This window comes from Micrasema longulum, unplaced genomic scaffold (genome assembly GCF_059751315.1).
Source record: "Micrasema longulum isolate JH-2025_06_02 unplaced genomic scaffold, ASM5975131v1 h1tg000488l, whole genome shotgun sequence".
Classification (NCBI taxonomy): domain Eukaryota; kingdom Metazoa; phylum Arthropoda; class Insecta; order Trichoptera; family Brachycentridae; genus Micrasema; species Micrasema longulum.
Window position 1 is genome coordinate 68,490 of NW_028277685.1, and position 24,429 is coordinate 92,918.

At 31.8% G+C, this 24,429-nt stretch overlaps 2 protein-coding genes across 3 annotated transcripts in view; both read right to left on the bottom strand.

The window, feature by feature from the left end:
* Positions 1 to 8,546, bottom strand: part of Nagk (N-acetylglucosamine kinase) — a 37,514-nt gene extending 28,968 nt beyond the window's left edge. The window contains exons 1-2 of one of the 2 annotated variants that reach the window (XM_088227131.1): positions 8,413 to 8,546; positions 4,642 to 4,705 (exon numbers count right to left, since the gene is read on the bottom strand). In XM_088227131.1, coding sequence (XP_088083257.1) covers positions 4,642 to 4,679 — 38 coding nt within the window. In that variant the 5' untranslated portion in view covers positions 4,680 to 4,705; positions 8,413 to 8,546. Of the gene's footprint in view, positions 1 to 4,641; positions 4,878 to 8,412 lie in introns of those variants that run through there. The other variant, XM_088227130.1, reaches the window with a different exon arrangement.
* Positions 8,547 to 15,934: 7,388 nt separating this feature from the next.
* Positions 15,935 to 24,429, bottom strand: part of LOC148281175 (uncharacterized) — a 70,467-nt gene continuing 61,972 nt past the window's right edge. Inside the window, exons 4-5 of the mRNA XM_088227127.1 lie at positions 21,471 to 22,527; positions 15,935 to 15,964 (exon numbers count right to left, since the gene is read on the bottom strand). Of these exons, the coding sequence (XP_088083253.1) occupies positions 15,935 to 15,964; positions 21,471 to 22,527 (1,087 nt within the window). The remainder of the gene's footprint in view (positions 15,965 to 21,470; positions 22,528 to 24,429) is intronic.

Below are 24,429 nucleotides of genomic sequence, written 5' to 3' on the forward strand. Positions count from 1 at the left end.
ACCTAAGATTCTTCTGAGACACCTATTCTCAAAACTCAGAAATTTGCTGTTTTGGGCCCTAGTGCGGGGCCACGATTCGCATCCGTAGAGGAGAATTAATAGGTGTTATGCAGACGTTATATAGGCGGCATTTGGTTTTCACTGAGTAAATATCCTCAACATTTAGAAAGTCCTTAACCATATTATACATTTGGCTGCCTCCGTAGTAAAATAAAAAAAAACATACATGCAAAAATGAAATCTAAAAATTATGATACATTCAGTAAAATTTAAAAATAAATGTTAAAATCCAATTAAATAATAAAATATTTTTAAGGAGTGGTATAACAAGAAAATCATAAAGTACTGTTTTATATAATAATTATACTAAAGGTTTAATTACCAACCACCATCTTTAAAAAAGGTGAAAAAGTTTGTTCTATCCGATTCGTGGGAATGACTATTGCCGAGTAAATAGAGTCTGTTTAATATGGCATTCCAAGTATATACTGTCAGTGAATTGTTGCTACAAAACCTTATCATAATTTATATCACCGCCAAACAGTTGGTGGTCAATAATAAGATAAAAAATTGGTCAAATGGTCCCTCATCACTAAATATTTTCTTCCCAACAGATTATTTGACAAAAAAATTCCATAAAAATACACTTAATAACTTTCGACTTTCGAGACGAGTTGTGCCGGTTCTAAGTCGTAACTTACTAAAAAGGGACTGGAATATACAAGTTTGTAAATTAATACGGGCATTTTTTTCTCTTTCTACTCAGTATTTTCCTAAATTTTTTAAATATGCTTATACAAATACATTTATTTTTTACTATGACTTTAAATATGTTTCTTACTATGTATTCTGTTTTTACTTCGCATTTTACTGAGTTTTAAAATATTTATATATATATTTAAATATATTTAAATATATTTTTAATGTTTTTTACTATGTTTTCAGTACATTTTTTACTATGTTTACACTACATTTATTAATTTGTTTTTACTATGTTTTTGCTTAATTTTTTACTACATTTTTACTATGTTTTTACTTCATTGTTTACCATGTTTTTAGTCTTTTTTTTACTTTGTTTTTCACTTTGTTCACTATCTTTATAACAGTTTCTTTATATTAAATACTGTTTTTGTATATTTTTTCACTGCCTTAGAACGGGGTAAATAACCCTAGTGAGATGGTCAAAGCAACTTTGTATAAATTATAATTTTGTGTATATAATATAATATGATAAAAAAAAATTAAAAAATACTCTCTCTTCCCTTGTAAGCAAGTGTCTGTTTTTTTTAGGTCCGGTCCTGGTTGCAGTCCCGTGGCTGGTGTCGCAGACTCTGAATCAGGAGGTACGAGGTTCTAACCGCGCTATGTCACACATATTTCCCGTTTTCTGACACGGTTATTTATGACTAAAATTAAATGATCCCAAAACTTTAATATGCGCATGGGTAAACGATAAAAACGCAGATTTCTCTTTTACAAAACTATTTTTAAAGCTTTGTAAGCTCCTATGAATGTACACTTAAAATGTTACCGACCCCTGCAATGTTACATTTCAGTCTAGACCGGAATGTTGTGCAGTATTTACAAATATTACCACCGACTTCAGTTTACGAGTAAAATGTAGTCACAAACTTTAGACTGAAATATTTTATACTAGCAAAATTATACGCAAAAGGTACACAAAGTGATCCTGACTTTCAGAACGCTTTTATCTTAGAAATGTGTACTTATAATATAACTATTTGTATTTAGTGTACATTCTTTGTACGTGTGATGTCACTGAGCTCCTCCTAAACGACTTAACCGATTTTAGTGAGGTTTTTAGCGAAATGTAGATCTTTGCGCTGCGCGTGTTCGTAGATATTAAAAAATGGAAGGATGTTGTTTTTTTTGTGTTTAAAGAAAGTATTTTTTTGAATGTTTACAAACAACATTCGCTTTTTATAGATCCCAATCAGATTCTTTCCTTACATTCCTTATGATTTCTTCCCATTTATTTCTTTTTACTGGATTTTTGGTAATACTAAAATGACACTAATAATAATGTTAACTGACATTAAATACATTTTTGAAAATCACATTTATAAATGAAGTGCACCCCTGTTGGTGAGAAGAGTTGAGTTTGACATATGCAAAAAGAATTCCATATTTGAAAATTAATTATTAAACGTTTTGAAATTTAACCATAAACAAGTCCCTTTATAGGTACCTACTTTAATGAAATATTTTAATGTGAATTATTTTTAGATTTGGAATTCAATCATAAACAAGTACCAAGGTTTCTACTTATCTATTATAATACCATGACCAGGATTCAATTTGATAAATTTGCAAAAAAAATCGTACTGGGTTTGTGACGAAAAGAAAAAAAAATGACTGAAACACATTAATAAATAAAATGTTGTTAAGTATTTTTTTAAGAAATAATATTTGATGTACAAATCAATTTGGGTTCCAGGAAAAAATAGTACTAGGCTTTAAATTTATTACTATTCAGATTTTCAAATTATATAAACGGGGAGCTTGACGATAAAAAGTATGTTTTTGTACAAATAATAGACTTTTCAAAAGCCTTCGACACGCCAAACCACGAACAACTCATAAAATAATGGGAAGGTGTAGTAAAATTATTAAAAATTACCTAAAAAATCGTAAAATGAAAGTAAAAGTTGCGGAACAGAGTTTTGTCAATGGGAACTGCTCAAGGATCAGTCTTCGGACCGATTCATTAGTTCATCATCATCATCATTATCATCAGCCGTCTCTTGTCCAATGTTGAACATAGGCCTCCCCCTTTAGTCTCCATATTTCCCTATCCTGAGCCAACCGCATCCAACCACTTCCTGCAACTCGTCTTATGTCATCAGACCACCTCGACTGAGGCCTGCCGACACTTCTATTGCCATTCCAAGACTTTTTTGGTCCATCTAGAGTCTGTGATTCTGGCTATATGACCAGCCCAGCTCCATTTCTGGTTGGCAGCCCTATGGACCACATCGGTGATCTTTGTTCTCGCTCTAATCCATGTATTGGTTTTTCTGTCTCTCAACGAAATACCCAGCATTCTCCTTTCCATGGCTCTCTGTGTCACTGATAATTTGTGAAAATTTTTTTTCGTGAACACAAAAGTTTCACAGCCATATGTCAGTACAGGGAGAACACAAGCATCAAACAGTTTCTTCTTTAAGTTATGTGAATACTTCGGAGATTTTAGGATAAATGAGAGCTTACCAAAGGCGGCCCATGCTAAACCTCGCCTTCTTTCTATTTCTACCTCTTGATTATCTTTGCCGAGCTTTATTTCATGTCCTAAGTATATATAACTATCAATCTTTTCAATTATTTCTCCATTAGTTAATGTATTGTAATTGAATAGAAAAGCATTTTTTTCTCTAAATGTTTTCAATTCGCAGATGATAATGTCCTTGTTAAGTCATTCAAATGTAAAAATTGCGCAAAAAATGCTTCCAGTAGATTGTTCAGATCTCAATCAATAGCTTAGAAATGTTATATCCTCACCTGACTAAATGTGAAATTGAAATACAATCTCATACCGATTCTCGCTTCATTCAAATTTAAAACAAGATATAAATATTGGGAGAAAAAATATACCCCAGGGATACAATATTAATATTGACAATTTAAATATAAATTCTGTGGACGAAATAAAGTATCCCGGGATTTACTTGGATAGATATTTGAATTTCAAAACACATTCTTAATATGTGACAAAAAAAACATTTATGTGAAGATTACGAAATGTAATATATATAAAGAGCAGTGTTCTTATATATAAAACAATCGAGAAATATCTAGTCTAATGTAGGAAGAATTAGTACAAAGAAATTGACTTGCTCACAGTAAAGCAGTAAATTAAATATAATGTAGCAATTTTTATGAATAAAATAAAAAAGGGGATGAATAAAATAAAAGCAATAATAAAATTTAACCAACAATGTCATACATACGAAACAAGGGATAAAAAAAGATAAGATTACCAATGAGGAAAATAACAAAATCTCAAAACTCATTGTACAAGACCTATTGAGCTCACCCCCTCCCTCCATCCCCTCCACATTTTTTCAACTATTTCTCAAACCATATATAATATTTTCATAAAGAAATTAGTGCATGTTTGTCCTAATCACTGCATGTGCTTATTAAAATGCATGTCGTGTTGGTTTTATATTTTTGTGCAACAACTATGGTGAAGGTGTTTTTGAAGTGGGTTTTGCATGTTGGTTTAAGTGGTGTCCTGACGAAGAGACGGGTACGTCTCGAAACCGGTAGACATAGAAAAGTCGGTAAGTGGTTACATACAAAAATTTAATAACATTTAGTTAAATGCTTGACCACAAAGTTAATGCTTTAAATATATATTTTTTTTAAATCTGTAAATTTCACAAAAAATATAAAAATAAAATGAATTTCATGTGTGTGGCAAAACGCGATTAAAATTAATTCATGTAAAACTGTATCACTTTGATTATAATGTGCGATGATTTCCGGTTTTAATAATGAAAACATTGAAAAAAATAGTAATTTATCCTTCAATAAACAGGAACGTGGAATGTTGACATAAACAAGTTTTAATTGAAATTGTCACTGAATTATAAAAGGCAATAAATGTTAACCACATACCCCTCAATTCCTCCCAGCAGTACTTCGTTAGATGTCATCTCGGGTGGCTTGTTGCACTCAACAGCTAAAAAACAAAATCAAAAAAGTTATTTTGAATTTCGAACTTTCTACACATGCGCGAAATTGCCAATTGAATTTGACAGCTGGCCTGTGGAGCGGAGTTGGTGAAAGGCGACCGCCAGCCGACCAGAATTGTTTTCGACTGACAATTCTGACATTTACATTTTACAATGCATAATACAATGAATGTACAATCGAATTTATGTGTTGAAACATTCCAAAGTTACCAAGAACTAGTGTGGAATGATTGCTATTTTTATTGACTTTCATTAACATGCGCAATTAATTAGATAACTGCATGAAATGCTATTGCTAATGCTAAATCGTCAGTCTCGTAGTTCAGTGGTCAGCGCGTTTGCCTACCACGCAAGAGGTCTCGGGTTCGATTCCCGACATGGTTGACAGGAAATATTTATTTAAAAGGGTGTTTTTACACTAGAATATTTCATAGTCCGTGGACTGGTATCTGAAACGTAATACTGATCTTACATCTTATTTTCATGTAACAAAAATTATCAAGATACACTGCGATTGGTGTACTAATGCAGTGCCCTATGCACCATTAGGTGCGGAAAGGGAATTATTATTATTATTAATGTTAAATAGGCACTGCATTAAAAAACGAGCTGGCGCGTTCGCATACCATTATTAAGTTCCAGGGGTGGTATTCTGAATCATCTCAACTGGGGTTTTAGGGGTAAAGAGTGGTCAATTTGGGAATTTTTATTTTTTGCATGTGTTTACAGTTTTACACTTTGCTTCAAATCTGGCCACACTGATGATAAATATGAACACGTGAAAATCAAACATGATGATTTTCATTTAGAACATTATTGCGACCTTAAGCATTACCCAAAACAACTTATTAGGTTGAATTGAACAAATCGTAGTCGTTTTTTTCTGTTTTTTAAACAGTTTTTGACCATTTCTTTTGACGTTTAATCATCAGTGTGGTCATTTTATGAAGCAAAGTGTAAACTAATGCAAAAAATAAAAATCCCCAAATGAATCACTCTCTAGGGAGTAGAGAAGATTCAGAATAGCACCTCAGGGCTGGTATTCCAAACGCTCTCGTGGCCGTACTATCTCGTGTATTTACATACAAAATACACGATAAAAACCATTTTCTCGTGCCACGAGAGTGGTTCAAGATAGCACCCTGGGCTCCATTTCTGGCATTGTAGATGGTTTTAAAAGTGGTTTTGCACTGCAATATTTTGCTGAGCCTAGACTGGTACTTGAAGTGGAAGGCTGATCATCGTACCTTATATGTGATAACAATGATCTAGATACGCTGCGATTGATTAAAATCGAAATTAATTTATTTTACCAAAATAACATTACAAATAACATAAAATATTTAAGCCGTTATATTGGGACAATATATCAAACCAGGAAACTCCGAGCAATGGCTCGTCGTTATTAAGGTATAATACTCTCCAATACCAAGAGTGTTTGCCTCTTAAATATAATTTCACTGATGTGAAAGATGTCTATCTCTAAAGTGACAATGTTCAGCTACCTGACTGCTCTTCTAATCGGCTTAGCCAGAGGGAGTTGATTTTGAAAGCTGGGAGGTAAAACAGTCTGTGCTGACGCTTTTGGAGATAACCATCAGGAATGTAAAAACTGATACTCTTTTAAATGACTGAGTTCTCGATAAGACTTATTGATGTACTATTGCTGTGCCCCACGCACCATTACATGCAGAAAGGAAATGATGATAAAATTAATGTTCGGTTGTGAGTGTATTTCGAAAAAAAAAGTTTAAACTGACTGGTTTATTAAATTATTTGTATAAATTCTAAGCATCTAGCACTTATGTATAGCAAATAAACACTTTACACCTATACTAGCTTCATTGAACTAAGATATAGCAAACATTGCGTTGCTCTTAACAATTTGAAGAAAAAAAAAGTTGGCATATCGCGATACACGTGCAATCATTCATATAAGAAAAAGATATACATATTTGATTCGTTTATATGTTTTTCTGGGTATCTCATTACCATGGATACGACACTAGCCGGCAGACTTACATTTTAAAAATAATTGTTATTTTTTTCCGTAAATTCGATTGATATATCAGTTTTTTTCAGATTTGCAGTCCAATGAAGATATCGGATGTAAAAAATGGTTTCTTACACGTGGTAAAAATATTGATATACACTAGATACAGCAGTCAGCAGCACGAAGCACCCGTCTTGTGTTTCATCCAACCTAAGTTATGGTAAGTAAACGCGAAGCAGCGTAAAAAGGCGCGACATACAGCTTTTAATTCGTATTTAACTGGTATAGACAGTTCGTCTTTTTTACTCTAATACGCGTTCAAGCGACAACGCTCATTTTCGGAACATAATTTATAAATTGCGTTTAATGATACATCAAATAAAAATAAGCATTTGTACAGCGAAAAATGAACTGCTTTGCAACGTCACAGGTTTATGAGACCACGTGTTTGCAATAAATACATTATAGCGATGTTATTGTGACGACCATGGGCGATCATGATTGCAAAAGGCTCCGGTTTCCGGGGTAGCCATGTTTATCGACGTTTGGCGTGTTAGGGGTACAAATTATGATTGTAAGTGGTTCAACTTTTAAATGTCAGACACAAAAACAAAATGTTTGTCGTTCCAACAAACTAAACCGTGTCAAACTATGTCATCCAAGAAATGAAATGCCATTTTCTTCGCTCTAGTAACGAGTCTGTTTAATTTTATGTCATTGACTGCATTAGCAATTGGATGCCCAAGTTCAATTTTATCGGTTTTGAGTTGGCAACACTGCCGTGTAGAGCATTTTGTGAACTATACATTTACCTAATTATTTTTTCATCAAAGAATACCCATATCGAATTTTGTACTTGAAAAATGATTTAAAAAATAATATTTCAATTTCGAAAAATCCCTAGGTCCTAAAAATCTCCTAGTCCAAAAGTTTTTTCTCTTAGAAAAAATCCCTTAGTCCTGACCTTAGACTTAAGCCCACTTTTTTACAAGCAATAATTTCGTAACTAAACATGTAACAATTTTGTATTTTTTTATCTTAAAATAAAGAAGAAGAAAAACTTTACAATGCGCATTTTTAATTTTCCGAAATTCTGTCATTTAACATTTCAGGAACAAAATAAACACTTACACTTGAAATATCTCAGAACTACAAAATGGACTTAGGCATTTTTTGAATTTTGGAATCCAATTAGAAACTTATCGGCAGGCCTAATGTTTAGCATATTGCAAACTATTTAGCAGTTGTCTATTATGATGCTAATGCGAATTATTCAATCACTATCATGAACGCCGATAAAAAGTTATCTTAACGTCTCGAATTTGCACAGTGCGGCTGAAATCGTAAACAAACCAAATTTTGCGATCAGATAAAAAACAAATAAATGGAGCTTGAAATCTTAAAACCCAACATATTTAAAATTTAGCGAGAAATTTTCTATGTTCAATCGAATTCGCGGATGTTATCATAACCTAAAAAGATAATGTTTTTGTGTTATTGACACCATTCCAAATAAGTTAATTTTAGCACTTAGATGATTGAACATAATTTTACAAATCACAGTAGTTGAACATTGCTTCTCACTCTATACGTCTTCATTTTTTTTAAATAAAAATATTAGAAAAACAACAGAATGTAAACAATACATAACTATTTGAAAGGATTTGTAACACATTATAAATTTAAAGGGTTTTTATTTACCTTTATAGCTGTGACCTTTTGATTCAACATTCGTGCGGTACGTTTTATTAGAAGAGTAAGCGGTTTTTTCACATTTTTTAGTTTATTATTTGCTGTGCACGTCGGACTTGTGACGTTTATTGTTTATTGATTCTAATGCGATACTAGTGCCATCTGTTGGTTACTTTTAAATGTTAGAAAACAGTAGGTGGCCGAGTTAGTATGGAATATTTTACATAGTTTGAAGCGCTCTGCGCGCGTTTGCTTCATGTTAAAAGCTTTTGAAAAAAATACACAGATGACAGAAAAAATATTTTCATAATAGAAATATCTACATGTAAGGTATTTTAACAAAAAAGTTTAACAATGCGCGATAGTAATATAAATAATACTCTTCGTTTTTGAAATTTCCTACATTGCACATTAGGTGACTTATGACGATAAAAATAGACTTAGGTAATGTCTTCAAACTAATCACAAATAGGTACCCTTATAACGTTTATAATAAACAGTGCTTATGCATTATTGCACCATAATTTATTTTTTTCTGAAGCGTCACAACAATCTGTGCATGCTTGCAAAATAAGGTTATCTTGAAAACGGCCAACAGCAGTATTGTTGCGCTTGGATTGTTGATGGAGTGACTACGCTCGTCCTGTTTTCCTGAATTTTAAATTGCAAAGTTTTCACCATGGATGTTAAAGCATCAGGTATGTACTTTCTGCTGAAATAATTGTTAATATTAAATATGTGCACAGAATGGATAGAATATATCTGCATACATATATAAAAAGTAATGTTCGTATGTGTGTCCTCGATAGACTGAATTTACTGAACCGATTTACGTGCGGTTTTAAAATCTTCAATTTATTAAGTAGAAAAAAAAGTTAGGAGCGTAAATGTGTATTTACATACAAAATACACGAGAAAAACTGTTTTTTCGTGCCACGAGAGTGGTTCAGGATAGCACCTCTGATGGTATGTGGTGGCAAACTGTACCTAGGAAAAAGGTACTAGTGACATTACAATAATTACCAATAAACCAAAAATTAATCTGTTTAAATTTATTTATACTAACGCCATAAAATTATAAAACGTTTACCACATACATAGGTTATGTGCTAATTTGTATATAATATATGTGTAAAATTGACAAATTTAATATGTATCCTATATTTTGTTATTTTTTAACTATGTGTGTACAAATTATCTACTATGTGTGTACAAATTATCTACGGCCTACGAAAATCAAACCACCCTATGTAACTTTATCGTTTCGTGCGGATTTTTACGATCAATTCGGTAACCTTAAAATAGTCCTAAAATTAAATTCATGACATATATCCAGATAAATCTTTTACCTAGGTGTGAATGTAGTAGATAAAGTAATTGTTATTTTTGTTAGTAAACTATGATTATTATTATTATTATTCAAAACAAAGAATTCAAATATTTATTTCAGAAAATCTTCGATCAATCATCCCTTAAGTATCTACTCCATCTAATATTTCCCAAACATTTGAACGGGCTATTATTATGGTAAAAATGTTGGCGAATATGTTACTTAGACATATTTTTACCTCTTCCATTTCTGTATATGCCGCTATAGAAATTGAGGCGACATCGACAGTACTAAAGAAATATAGAATATTTTAATATTCATAATATTATTGTGAATCTTCTTATACACAGAATATGATGGTTTTGAGAGGACGAAATAGTTTTTTTTTAAAAGTACTTACGACATTCGGGATTCATTACAGTGGGGAGTTAACAGAGTTAACTGTCGATAAAGAAAAACCTGTATTTGTGTACGAAAATGAGTATATTTGCATGCACATTTAAAGTATCTTCGTCGGTAACTTATAATTGAACACGTTAAGAAGAAAAAATTGTATGCATATTCTGCTTTTCATCCAGAAAACTTAATTTTACTTTGTAGATAAAATTGAAGATGATGTTAACTTGCCATTGTACTCAGGGCCCTGGGGCCTTATGCTGGACTCATTTGTCTTTAGAATCGTATGCGACTTCCGTAATTTGATGAATGACAGCATTTTTAAACACCCATACGAATGAAATCGATTGAAAACAAGTCGACTTTATCTCGAGTGCCCAAAGACTCGACATTGACAATCGAATTCGACATCGGAACTTCACCTGTCAATTTTCCTTGGTGGAAAACGCTTGCCATTCATGTTTGAATGACGAGTATTTAAATTTGAAATTGACAACACTGATTAATGTTATGATGTTGATGTATCAAAAATGTACAACTATACAATATTTGAGTTTGTCCAAATGTAGACAAAATACTGGATTTCCCCCCCACGAGAGTCATTAAGATTAACAGCTCTTTAACTTCACTAAAATCAACAAATGAAAGAATTGAAGAAATATGGACGTTCGAACATAGGCAAAATGGTGAATGTTACACAGTGTGTAAAGTGGCCACTTAAACCAGCCAATGACAGGTCATAAGCCCTGTAAATGCCTAGACTTCCATATTCCCTTATTTAATGTATCCTCCATCGCTGTTGTAATTTCTTATGTAACTATACTTATTTTCAATATGTTTTTTGGATTCTTATTTTTAACTTAAAAAGAAAACATTTTTTTCTCAAACTTAGCAACATTTTGTATTTTTTTTTTGTTCCCCGTAACTAGGATTAAAGATATACATACCTGTCTTTTTTTTTAAAAAAAACTTTTCAACAAAAAAAAAACATTTTTCGTACTTTGTAATTTTTATATGTAGGGACGTAGGGACCATAAGATTTTTCTAGTGCTGTGGGTATTTTCTGCAAATTGAGAAATGCCGTTTTTGTGATCGAAACTATTTTCAGAAGGTGATTATTACAGTTTTACAGTCTGAAAGCGGTCTGGCTGTTTTTAGCAGAACATAGAATTGACCTCACTGCACCCGATAACACGAATATATAATTTTTTCAAAATTGTGAACCAGCTGCTTTCCGCAACTTCGTTCATTTTTCGTATCCAATTCTCCGTAGGGCTAAAATTTCTAATCGTGATTAATGATTCCTAATATTATTTAAGTAAATGACTAAAGTGAAGTTGATTTCCTCTTTTTGCAAATAATATATTCGTGATCTTATTTTCGTAATGAGGAAGTTCGGTGTTTAAAAAATAAATTGTTCTCTATAATTTTTTAAAGTTCTGTGATTTTGAAATTACCCCGCGGGTGACATCATAAATTCTCTTCGGTGAGTTCTGATGATTGGTGAACTGGCTTACCATAAACCGGAAATCTATCACAACACTCTATTTGGAAGAACTAGTGACGTCGGTTTTTCATACATGCATTTTCAAGAAACTTCGCCATATTTTTTTTCCGCCGGTATGAAAGCATTTTTTTCAATAAGATCTCCTTCATTGGGTAATGACAAATTAAATACATCAAAATATGAGTAAATTAATTTCTAATGTTTTGAATTTTGTAAAGGTCTACTGTGAAGAGTTACTAATAGATTTTCTAAATAAAACATATTTTAAGTTGTGGAAACATTTATTATAAATTTGGCCGTACAAAAAAGGTTACAATTTTTTTTTACAAAACATTTATAAAAAAATACAAAATAATACTCACTGGTTCTACATTTTTATAATTTTGGCAAGATCAATGACAAATGATTGCATTTTACATAAAAATCGACCAACTACAGGAAAAAGTTTAAAAATAAAATGTTGAATTTTTGTTTGGGTAAATTTGAATTTATTTTATGTCTGGGCGGATGGAGAATACAGTTCGAACGAACAAAACATTGAGGGTAGGCAAAGAAGATAAAACGCTACTTTAATTCTGTCTGCATAAAAATAATATTAGTAATCTAAATGGCGTAAGTATAGCCTGTGAGCTCGCCAATACATGACAGATGACATTAACATAACCGTAGAAAAACATAGCAGTTGAGCTCTCAGAAGTAAAGCAACGTGAATGCAGCAATGCTTGAACTACATGTCAATAATATTCTAATAATAAATAATATTATTTGGCCATACGGAACTTTAAAGCACACCTTGGTTTAATTACTAATAGTATTTTATCGGTTAGGTAGGTGTATTTAAAAAAAAATGTTGCGTACCTGAAAAAAGCACAAATAATTATGTTTTTGTAAATGATGTCAGTAGCGACACTCAGAGAGTGGCTTTGTGACGTTTTGACATTTTTTATAAGAAATTCATGGCGTAGCCGAAATACTGTTATAAAAACGAGGATGTTTTTGTTGATTGACGTTAGCAGGCGCTACCCAGGGGCGACTTTGTGACGTGAGAAATTATTTAAAAAAAGAGATTTATGGCGTAGCCGAAATATTGTAATTAAAACGAGGATGTTTTTGTTGATTGACGTTAGCAGGCGCTACCCAGGGGCGACTTCATGACGTGATGAAATTATTAATTTAAATATTTTTTTTCATTTTACATAGCGTAGCCGAGATAAGAAATTGCGTGGTGTTTCGAAATTTAACCGTGTAGGTAGCCACCTAGTTACAATATTATTTTTGTATTTGTATAACTCCTGTTTTATAATGTTTATGTATTTATCGCTATAAGAATTAAACTAAAGATAGTTTTTACTTTTAATCGCTATCCGTTTTTTAAATTATGTTTGTAACACTCAGTAATATTTATTTTTCAAGTATTCAATGTTATTTTTGCATTTTCATTAATATTGTTAATATAAAGCGTATTTTTATTTATTCGAATTTACTGGACTGTTTTTATTACAAAAAATAAAAATGCATATTTCTCTATGTATTTTTCTGTTATAAACAATCTATTAAAATAATACACATCAAATTTCCATTGTCTGTTGATTTTATTTGCAATCTTCTTTTTTTTCGATGGTTAAAACTCTAGGAAATTCAAAGACAATAAAATTTTATCTGTCATATATTGGCGAGCTCACACGCTATACATAGCCCATCTAAATCAATTTTATTAAATTTATAAAAATACCATGATGGAAATGGGTCTTTGTAATTGAATTTAATACAAGTATGTAAATAAACACATTTTTGCTATCATTCGAGTTGTAAATAACTAAATATTAGAAAATGGAAAGTTTGGGTAGAGTTGGGATCGAACCTCCGACCTTTGATCCACGAGTCCGCGACAATAGCCATGGGACCACAACTCAATTTGTCAAACACATTAAAAGCGTTAAATTCAATTGAATTCGTGGTTTATTAGCTTTCTTATAATTTACCCAAATATTTCAATTTTGGTGACAATTTCAACGTGTTGAAAATAACTCACTATTAGAAAATGGAAATCAAGTTGGGGTAGAGGGGGGTTCGAATCTTGGATACGTAAGTCCGCTTTCGGTGTTTTTTTGCACCACAACAGGCCAGAAAGCCCAATTACAGTACAGCTAACCCAGCCTCGAGGTAAATCACATTTAACTTCTCCGGGGATCGAACACGGAACCTTCCGTGCGCGAATTAAACATGTAAACCACGACACCACGAAGGCCGCTTTTGCATACATACCTCGCTTGCATTCATACATCTTTTCGTGCACGCGCGAAAATTATACCGACGTTTTAGATTTTCATCTTAAGGTATTATTTGTTGATTTCAATCATGCCGTGCCTATCTCGGTCTCCCCCGTTTTGTGCATCTATCAACATCCGCATTTTTAATCTTCTTAGCCGTTCTTTCGCCGTCCATTCGCTCTACATGTCAAAACCAACGCAGCGCCCCATTCTTGATATTGTCGTAATGTCGTAATGTCGTAATGTCGTAATGTCGTAATGTCGTAATGTCGTAATGTCGTAATGTCGTAATGTCGTAATGTCGTAATGTCGTAATGTAGTAATGTCGTAATGTCGTAATGTCGTAATGTCGTAATGTCGATTTCGACATGTGTGCACCTGCCGAAAAAACAGTTTGACCACACAGAGATTGCATTTCGATCTCACATTTCCAACGAGTTTTAGAGAAGTTTAGATATGAGTACAACTTAATATTTGTATCTTTAAGTATCCTAATAAAAAAAAAATATATTTCGTTGAACAATAAACTTCCAACAATGTTTTGAGTATGTCCAAACGCTTGCAGACTGGCTGGATTTTCTCCCTAGGAAGCGATTCATATTTAAATTTGTTGAAACACTGAGGGAAAACATTTTTGAGATGGGAATATGGAAATCTAGGCATTTACAGAGCTTATGACCTGTCATTGTCTGGTTTAAGTGTCCACTTCACACACTGTATACCGTTCACCTACTAGGCAAAGCCTGAAAACAATTTTACAATTTTTATACTTCTTCTTTTACCAGATTGTTAAAACAACAATATAAAATTCTTTGATTATTAAAAATAATTACGAGTACATGAAAATAATAAGTTTATATGTATAAACTAATACCTATGTATTAATTTAATATGTAATATATATTCTTTACCAACTTTTTATCCATTGTGGAAATCTGTTATTGGTTCTGAGTTTATACACTATGTCTGTTTGTTTACAATAAATATGTATGTAAAACTATTGGTTTCCCAATTGAAATAAATTAAAATAAATTGGAAAATTGTTTTCAGGCGTTGCCTAGTATTGGTTCAGCCGGATGAATCTCTCCCACATTATAAAGGTTTCAGCTATTTTAGTTAACAAAAGTCAACTTATGGAAGAGTTGAGGAAATGTTAATGTTCAAACATAGATAGAATGGTGAATGTTACACAGTGTGTAAAATGGCCACTTAAACCAGCCATAAGGTCTTAAGCCCTGTAAATGCCTGGATTCGCATTTTTCCTTCTCGAAAATGTTTTCGCTCTCTGTTGCAACAAATTTAAATCAACTTCCCCATAGACAGAATGGTGAATATTACACGGCGTGTAATGCGGCCACTTAAACCAGCCAATGACAGGTCCTGTAAATGCCTAGACATCCGTATTCCACAAATTAATAAAAAACTTCCTCAATTATTCCAGTTTATATTTTTCTATGTGCTAAATCGGAGGGAATACTGTGTAACATTATGTAGAGAGCTTAGTTTTAATTTTCAATTAATATTTAGTAAAACTAAAGATACCTTAACTCGAAAAGTTAACATAATACATAGTTCACTTCGCTAAAGTTTAAATGATAATATGATGCAAATGGCTGTAACTATTACATTTTCCTTTATCTAAAGTACAAATTGTTATTTCTAGACGCCGAGCCATTTTGAACTCACGAAAATCATGACTTTTTGTACTTTTAACAATTTTCAGTTTCAATTTTTAGTACAATAAAATGTATAAAAATCAAATGATTTAAAAAATATTATCACATTTATACACAAAATACAATAAGGTACTGCAAACACGGTGTCAAAAATCTTATTAAACAGGGTGTTCTTTAAACCCTGTCACATCCGAAACCACGATGATCAGTATAGGCAAGAAGACATATTGGCATATTTAAAAAATAATTAGAACGAAGAAAATAAAAAAATAAAAATATTTAAAAAAACAAATAGTTGCTTACTTCTGCAGGGGAGAAGCGAAGGGGGCGCGGCCGTGCGGTTGACGGTGTATCAGACTCCCCCCGCCTCCTTGTTTCTCCTCTGCAGAAGGAAAAAACCATTTGTTTTTTTTTAATATTTTCTTTTTTAAGATTTTTGTCATTCTAAACAATTTTAATGTGACAATATGTCTTCTAGCTCATTCTGATCATCGTGGTTTCGGATGTGACAGGGTTTAAAGAACACCCTGTATAAGGAACATAAGTTGTGGCCGTTTTTTTCCAAATTTAAAAATAACCACACAAATAATGTAAAACAAAATGGTCAAGGTTACTACGTCATTCAAAATATTTTTTTATGCTTTACAAGATATTGTGTTTGCTTTTACGTTACATTACTGTTTTAATTTGATTACAAGCCTTCAAAACGGAATGTCAAGTAGACGAAAGTGAGAATTTTCGACACTGCCTTCCGTTGGCGTTTAATCGAGGGAATAAAGCTGCCAATGCTGCTCTCGATATTTGCGCAGTGTACGATGAAAATGCTATGAATTATTGACTAGTTTGTTATGAAATAATGAAGGAGGAGAATACATTATTCACTAACGCGTTGTATTTTTTTGTTGCGTTCTTGTTCAATTTATTTGGAAAAAAACGAACATAACGGATGTTAACTCTCAATATCAGAGAAAATTAAATTTTTAAATGTTTCAAATTGTACGTAATCTTTACAATAAAGGTTTTTTAAATTTTTATTTATTTATTTTTAGGGCATTAGCAAACTATAATTAACCCTTATATATACACATTCAAAACGAAATATACATGGGCAAAATCATTTGGCCCATTCCACATGTAACGTGCCAATCCACCCGGCCGCGGCTTGGTTAAATTAGAGTGTAAAAATAAATGGATACTTATTTGTTATTTTAATTTTTAGTTTGTTTTTCTTTCGTTTCTACTCGCGGATGATAATTTTGCCAGGGTTTCCCTGCGATTGCCTTTAGTACTTTCATCTCTGACGTTCTGAGCAGTTATTTGGTTTTTCTATTTAGTTTTTCTACTTGGTTTTTCGTATTTTTTATTTTCTCTCTATCTATCCTCGCCTCTGTTGTATACACCATGATTTGGTCTGACACACGTTTTGTATATCCGAATTATGTATCCAATGATCATGTGTTCATTGTACTATACGACATTTCTTAGGCATCCGGATGTTTACTAACTGAGATGGATATGTTCTCATCATCACTATGGCAGCATCATCTGCATGGCATGTGATGTTAATGACCTTATCTCCCTTAGTAGATTCACTACTTTTTTTTATTCCTAAATTTTTTTTATATAAATATTTATTCTGCTTGTGTAAGAAAGGTTTTAGGCGTATATATTATTGTTGTATATTTAGTTATAAAGGTGCTTAACATGCTTTGTTTCTTTGTTGTTCTCAATATGTGTTATTTTCTAAATGCTTATATTGTTTATGTCCCGAATTGAGTTGTTGTAACTCCTGGGAATGTAATTCAACGTATTAAACTTGTAAAATAATTTGTGTTAAATGATTTATAAATTTAAAAAAAAAAAAAAAAAATTGAGTTGAGATTAGTCGGCCTCATAGTGTACTGGTTCGTGCGCTTAGATGCCAATTAATAAATTATATAACTTAAAAGTTAATTACCATACGATAATATACAATTCACCCTTTTTTTCGGTCTGGGTGGATTTTTGCTAAAGATCAGCAGTACAACAATAAAGGTTTCTTTTGAGAAACAAAATTATTTGTTTTAAACTGTTTCCCCTTGAAAGCCAATTAACCTTATTATGCGGCGAAGATCTGAGTATTTACTCTGTATTTCAAGACGAAAAAAAACATTAAATTGGGGATGATAAACAGCTTTAGCTACAGTGAGGAAGTTCAGTGGTTTAAAAAAAATAAATTTCAATAGACTATTAAACTAAACCAACGCTATGATTTTTAAAAGTTTTGTATTTCTGAAATTAATCCGCGTGTGACGTTTCAAGTTCTCTTCCGCTACTTCTCGGTCAGTTCTGCCGATTGGTCCGTTGACTTACCGTAAACCGGAAATCTTTCACAACTCCTTTACATTGGTCGATTCATGTAAACTAGTGATGTCGTTCAAAGTAGTTCGTTTTTATTAAAACATTTTTTTATATTTTTGTCATAAATTTTCAAGAAACTTTGCTGTACAATTTAATGGTATAATTTTTACCGCGCGTAAGAAAACACTTTTTATATCTAATTTCTCGTAGGGCTGAACTTTCTTTTGCACTTAAGAATGAAGGTTTTTCAAAAGTTTCAGCTTTTTAACTCACTAAAATCATCAGATTTTTCGGCCTCGTGGTGTAATGGTCAGCGCGTTAGCCTGCCACTCAAGAGGTCTCAGGTTCGATTCCCGACATGGTTGAAATGAAATATTTATTTAAAAGGGTGTTTTCACACTAGAATATTTCATAGTCCCTGGACTGGTACCCGAAGCGTAAGACTGATCATCTTACCTTCATATAACAAAAATGATCAAGATACGCTGCGATTGGTGTGCCAAAGCAGTGCCCTATGCACAATTAGGTGCGGAAAGGGAACGATGATGGTGAAAATCATCGGGTTGAAGAATTTAAGAATTATACTTGTTAAATAGGTGCGAAGGTTTTCACGGTCACTGTTATCAATATTATGTATCTTTTTTGGGTGATACCGTGTATGTTGGATTTGATCCGACGTTTCGGCTACCATTGCAGGAGCCATCTTCAGGGAAAACTGTGTGTTTTATAGAGAAATGTATGTGTTTGTACCGTATCACAGTCAGCAGTAGGCACATTTCTAGTTTTGTAGGAAAGAATAATTATGTTTATGTACTAGTAATTTGTAATTATACTTGTTTTATAGGCAAAATGGTGAATGTTACATAATGAGTAAAGTGACAACTTAAACCAGCCAATGACCGGTCATAAGCCTTGTGAATGCCTAGACTTTCATTTTTTTTCTGAAAGGTTCTCCATCTCTGTTGTAATTTGATAATGCTTTACTGTTATATTATATCTACAAATAATTCTTTTTTTAACTTAATCAACCCTTTCTTTGTGCAACAGGCCCTCGGGCGATCATTTTTAGTCCAAGACAAAATTACATGACACATTAAGTGAAAATCATTTTTTCAATAAATACGTAGGTACATAAGATAAATAAATGCCTTGACACGGGTTATGCCCAGTAAGGTGTTAAAATAGAAAAGAAAGAAATAATTTTATGTGAAATAAATAAATAAAATGATAAAAGGAATCGAACTGAGACTTTGAGCTTGATAGTCAGCTAGTCAGCAGATGAAACTACCCGGTAAACATATACAACAAAAAAATGTGACAGTGATAAATAAAAATCATGTTACTTAATGTAAAATATTAGTAAAATCTTTGTCCACAAATAGAATGGTTTAAATATTATATTTATAATGAAAATTATGTTTTTTTTCAATTATACATATTAAAAAAATAAATAAAACACATTTTTAATAACTTAATTCAATATGAAAATACATTAATGACACCGTGTTTTTTAATTGAAGCATTTTAATTTTAATTACCTACATAACATCTATGGATTTTCTTAATTACACAAACTTATGTTAATGTATAAATCTATTATTTTTTGTATAACGTTATTACTATTATTTGAATAGTAATTTCATTTAAGGTAATTTAGACAGAAAAAGTCTAAATCGTTCAATATCTAAAATATTTTATTTAGAATGAGTGTATTTATTCTTATTAATAAAAACGTCTCTTGTTAAAATAAATATTTTCTTTGGTGGACATTTGCAGTATTTAAAAATAAAACTACAAATACTTGAACAATATTATTGAATTATTTTATTTTTACAGGAATAAATTATTAATAGTTGCGTTTTTTCTTTATCTAATCAAAAAACATATTTATAATTTAAGCATATTTTTTATTATTAAGAGAGACATCTTTAAACTTGAAAAATACCATTTATTTGATCTATTGTCATTTATTGGTGGAACTTTATTATAAAAACTGAATTGAAAAAGTACACATTTTAATAAGTTTTTTCACTTCGTCGAAGAATACAATTTTAAAAACAAGTTATGTTTTTGCTATTTTGAAAAGCTAATTTTATAAATGTATTAAAAACAATTATATTGAATTGGTTTTAAAGCTTCAACAAGCTTTGGTTTCCGAACCTGTTATTTTAGCATTTATTTTAAAAACATTAACAATAAATTAATACTGTATTGGAAAAAAAAACTATGACTTTATTTACTATTTTAATACATTTGTAAGACAAAAGTTACGTTATTTATGTATTAGAGATTTTTAAAATTACTAGCGATAACTACATTCTGAAATTGCGTTTAATATTTTAATATACTTTTACAAAACTTAAAAAAATATACAAAAAGTACAAAATACAATATAAAATTACAAAGCTATGTTTTTGTTTGATTACAAAATATTTACAAAAGAGTTTATAGTTTTTTATTGTAGTTTGTGATCATTAAAAATCATTTATTTAAAAATTTCTTAGCAAAATTTTGTCTTATAATTTAATTATTAAAGCTATGTTATGGTTAAATATTACAATAATTATTTTAGTATTTTGTAAGTTTTTATTATGAACTTTTAACTAGTTAATAATAATTATGTTCGCTGGCTTATGTTAGCCACATTATTTTCAAGTGTCCGTGCTAACGGACCGAGGTACCCGCTAACGGGCTTTTTCATAATTTTTGTATGAGTGCTTTTGAAAAAAAAATGTTATCGAGGACTCTAAAAAACCAACATTTTCTAATAATTCCTTCGTCTCTTTGAGATTTAGCGTAAAATTATAATCCTCTCTTTTTTTAATGATATTTTCATATTAATTTATCAAATTATCTGAGGATTATGTCAAAGATTTCTAATATATTTTAAGGTTATTGATACTTATTGATTAAAAACTATAGAACAGGTATACTTTTTTTGGTTCTGGTAGTAATTAATACTGACAAAGAGATCAGAAAAATAATAGACTAACTAAACAAAATTGAATTTTAAAAGAGAAACACGAACGCTTTTGCCACTTTAGTTCTCGAAATTTCAACCCCATCTGCGCATGCCAATACTTGTGCAATGCTACATCTTTTCAGTACTTCTTCACAGTATCAAACGCTGGACTTTATGATGTCACAATGAATATCAAAGCATTGTAAATATGGAAGAAGAATGTGCAAAATATCACGTTTAAACTGACATGCGTTTTTGAAATTGTGTCACGGGCAATCTATGAAAATTTATGCCGTATCATCACTATATCTTGGAATACATGCATGACGTAGAATTTTTAGACTACATTTTACAAACTAAATACTATAAGTTATTTTGAAATATTATGGTTAGTGCATACATACACTGACCTAAAGCTAATAATAGATGTATAAGTATTGTATAATTATTATCGTTGTCAATTGTTAAAAAAAAAATTAATAAAGAAATTAATAAATCAAACAAAACTTTCTTTAGCGAATTGACTAACGCAGTTTTTGGAGATAGTCGAGGATGCGTTTTTGGATATCAAGAGGGGTACTCTTACGAAATGCGTCTTCTTATCCCCAGATCCCAATCCTTCGATAACTATAGCGTCTTTGCGGTACAAATCGTCAGCCTTCTTCAGACGCTCCTCATCTTCAGGTTTAGACCTTTCGTCCATAGGTTCTATACTATCTAAAGTCTCAATAACAACTTCGCTATCTATTTCATCGAATGTGTGCTCTAAGAAGTTATGCAGGTTTGAGTTTTTAACGTCGTTCTTGGGTTTGTCTTCTTTGGGTAAAAGAATAACATCACTTACGAAACGCATGCTGTTTCGCCTATTATTTTGAACTCCTACAATCTCTCCTACTTTGTTCGGTTGTTTTTTCAAAGGATCATTTGCAATCTGCAAAGGTTTCCGAGTACTTCCGTTAAGGTTTGCGTTGATTTTTTGAGGCGACTTCTGCGATGCGTTCCTGTTACTGTATCTCCTCCAGAATGAATCAGTTGTTTGTTGACTGCTGGAATAGTTAGTTGAAGTTGTTGTGTTGAATGTGTCCTTCCTTTGGATGTTTTCACCTTTGTGATAGCGTTGAAGCTTCTTCAGCTTGTTCAGTCGCAGTAGTCGCAAAAATCCGTCTCGGAATTTCGAAGACATCAAGTTGTAAAGAATCGGATTAACAGCTGAGTTGAGGTAGAGCATGATTCGACAAAAGTAAAGAATTGAATAATAATTTTCAACTCCCAACGATTCGACGTTTTCAGGTGGCACAATAACAATCCATAAGGTTAAAGCTCTGAAAGGCAGGAGGCATACGAAAAACGACAGTACGACTGTTCCGAGCATGAGCACAACTTGTTTTCTGTATCTCAAATGGCTTCCGGAGACGTGATGGTGTTTGTTGTTCTGGTTGATGATTCCGGGGTTCTCCATCAGATTCTTGGCTATGATGGTGTAGAGGATGATGAGAATGGCCAGGGGGATCAGGAAGAAGACTGAGATTGTTGTCACAAAATAGGTTGCTGACCAAAAGGTGTCTGCTTGAGTCAAACAGACGGGGACGATGGAACTGTCGAAATACTCTGCATACTCGTACGATGCCACGCCAAGAATTGGACTGAAATGAAAATAAAGTCATTAAATTTTGGGAAGAATATTATTTGGAATTATTTAAACAATGAAATACTGGTTGTTAGGAGGGCTTCTACAATCATAAACGCTGGAATAAAATGTCTGGTACATAAAATTTCTGTAAAGTCGTCACCAGATAAAAATGCCTACTGCTAATTTAGTGACCGCAGTATAAAATATATATGTGCTAGCATAGGCATTCTTATCTGCCGACAACTTTACCCAAAGCTAAAAACTAAATTCAGTCAGATTATTAAAAAAATCGCTGATGTAATTATTGCATCTAAAGCAGTGAATATGCCAAGAACCCAATAAAAAAAAATATATTGCTTGTTTTTCCTTACGAACCCAAGTACCTATACATTTTTTTTAGGTCTGGGTAATTAGAATGTTTACGGAACATTCAAACTATTTATAAAATTTTATGCGTTTTTGTGTTCATACTTGTGGCGTTTAAAAAATAACTCAACGTAGCCTTATAGGAAACTTTTAGTATTAATATTTTAAAATTAAAAAACGAATATAAATGTATTTATTATAGTTTTTGTAATACATTTCCGCTCAACGCTGGTTTGAAGTTTTACCTAAAAAGCTTAAACGTACACAAAACTAAATAAAAGAATTTAAAACGCATGTAAATAAATCAATAATAATATTCAGTATTTTCGGGATTATATTTAGATCGGTTTTTTACGACTTTTGGGTTAAAAATCGAGCAGGTACAAAACGGCTCGCAGTTGGCGTCACGTGGCTAGACGTCATCCGCCATTCCCGCTGAGTGCGCTCCTAATAAACATTTCGTACAAGTATGGTGCGGTAACGTAACAGTGCCGTTTGTCCCATGGGGTGCGAAAAATCTCGTTTTCAGGCAATTTAAAATATGATTATTTTAAACCAATGTACTAAATAAATAAAAATAATCAAATTATAAATATAAAAAAAAAACTAAAAAAAATATCCGTGATGTAAGCATGTATTGCTAATTTTGTGATAATCAGCTATCAACAAGGAAGTTTCACTGAACTCTGAAAGTAACACTATACGGGAAATTTGATATAAAAAATGATGTATAAAAATTAAGGCATTGTACGGCAAAGTTTTCATGATTTTTTCACATTTTCAAGAAACTTCATACAATTTAATGCTCTAATTTTTACCGCGCATAAGAATCTATTTTTATATTCGATTTCCCGTAAGGCTGAACTTCCTTATTCAACATATCGCACCTTTAGAATGAAAACAACTAACTCAAAAAAACCTTAAAATGAGTTAAGATCATAAAACGGCTTCAATGAACACTATCCATATTTCTGCATTTTAAAAAAATGCAACATTCGGGGAGGAATAGGACAAAACCGTGACATCGGTGTCTTTGTTACTCAGAGAATTTATATTCAGTGTCAGTACGGAAGCGAAGCTATTAGTGTTGTGTTTTTATTGCTGTGTGAAGGACGCAACGCAGACAAACATATAGTGACCGAAAGCCGGTTGAGTCGATTTTATTCCGATACAAATAGGAACTTTACTTTACTTTTAAAAATATTAAAACGACCAATTTAGCTTTGCGATTGTTTCATTCCGACTTACCGATAATCTTAGTAACTTATTGGAATTTTTGTCATTTTGTGAATAAAAAAAAACATGTGTTTGGTGACCTGATCTGACCTAATAAAAGTTATGTTATTATCTTATTTATCAAAGTGCATTTGTTTGTTTGTTTTTTTTAATCTAATATGACTCATCAAATAAATCTCTTGTTTAAAATGATAATAATTTATTTTTCATAGATTCATAGCTGAATGCCTTTGATATAATTTTTAACTTAAAATTTGGTGCTTACTTCGAAAAATACGAAACAATCGACGAAAGAATATGAAGGTGTCACAAT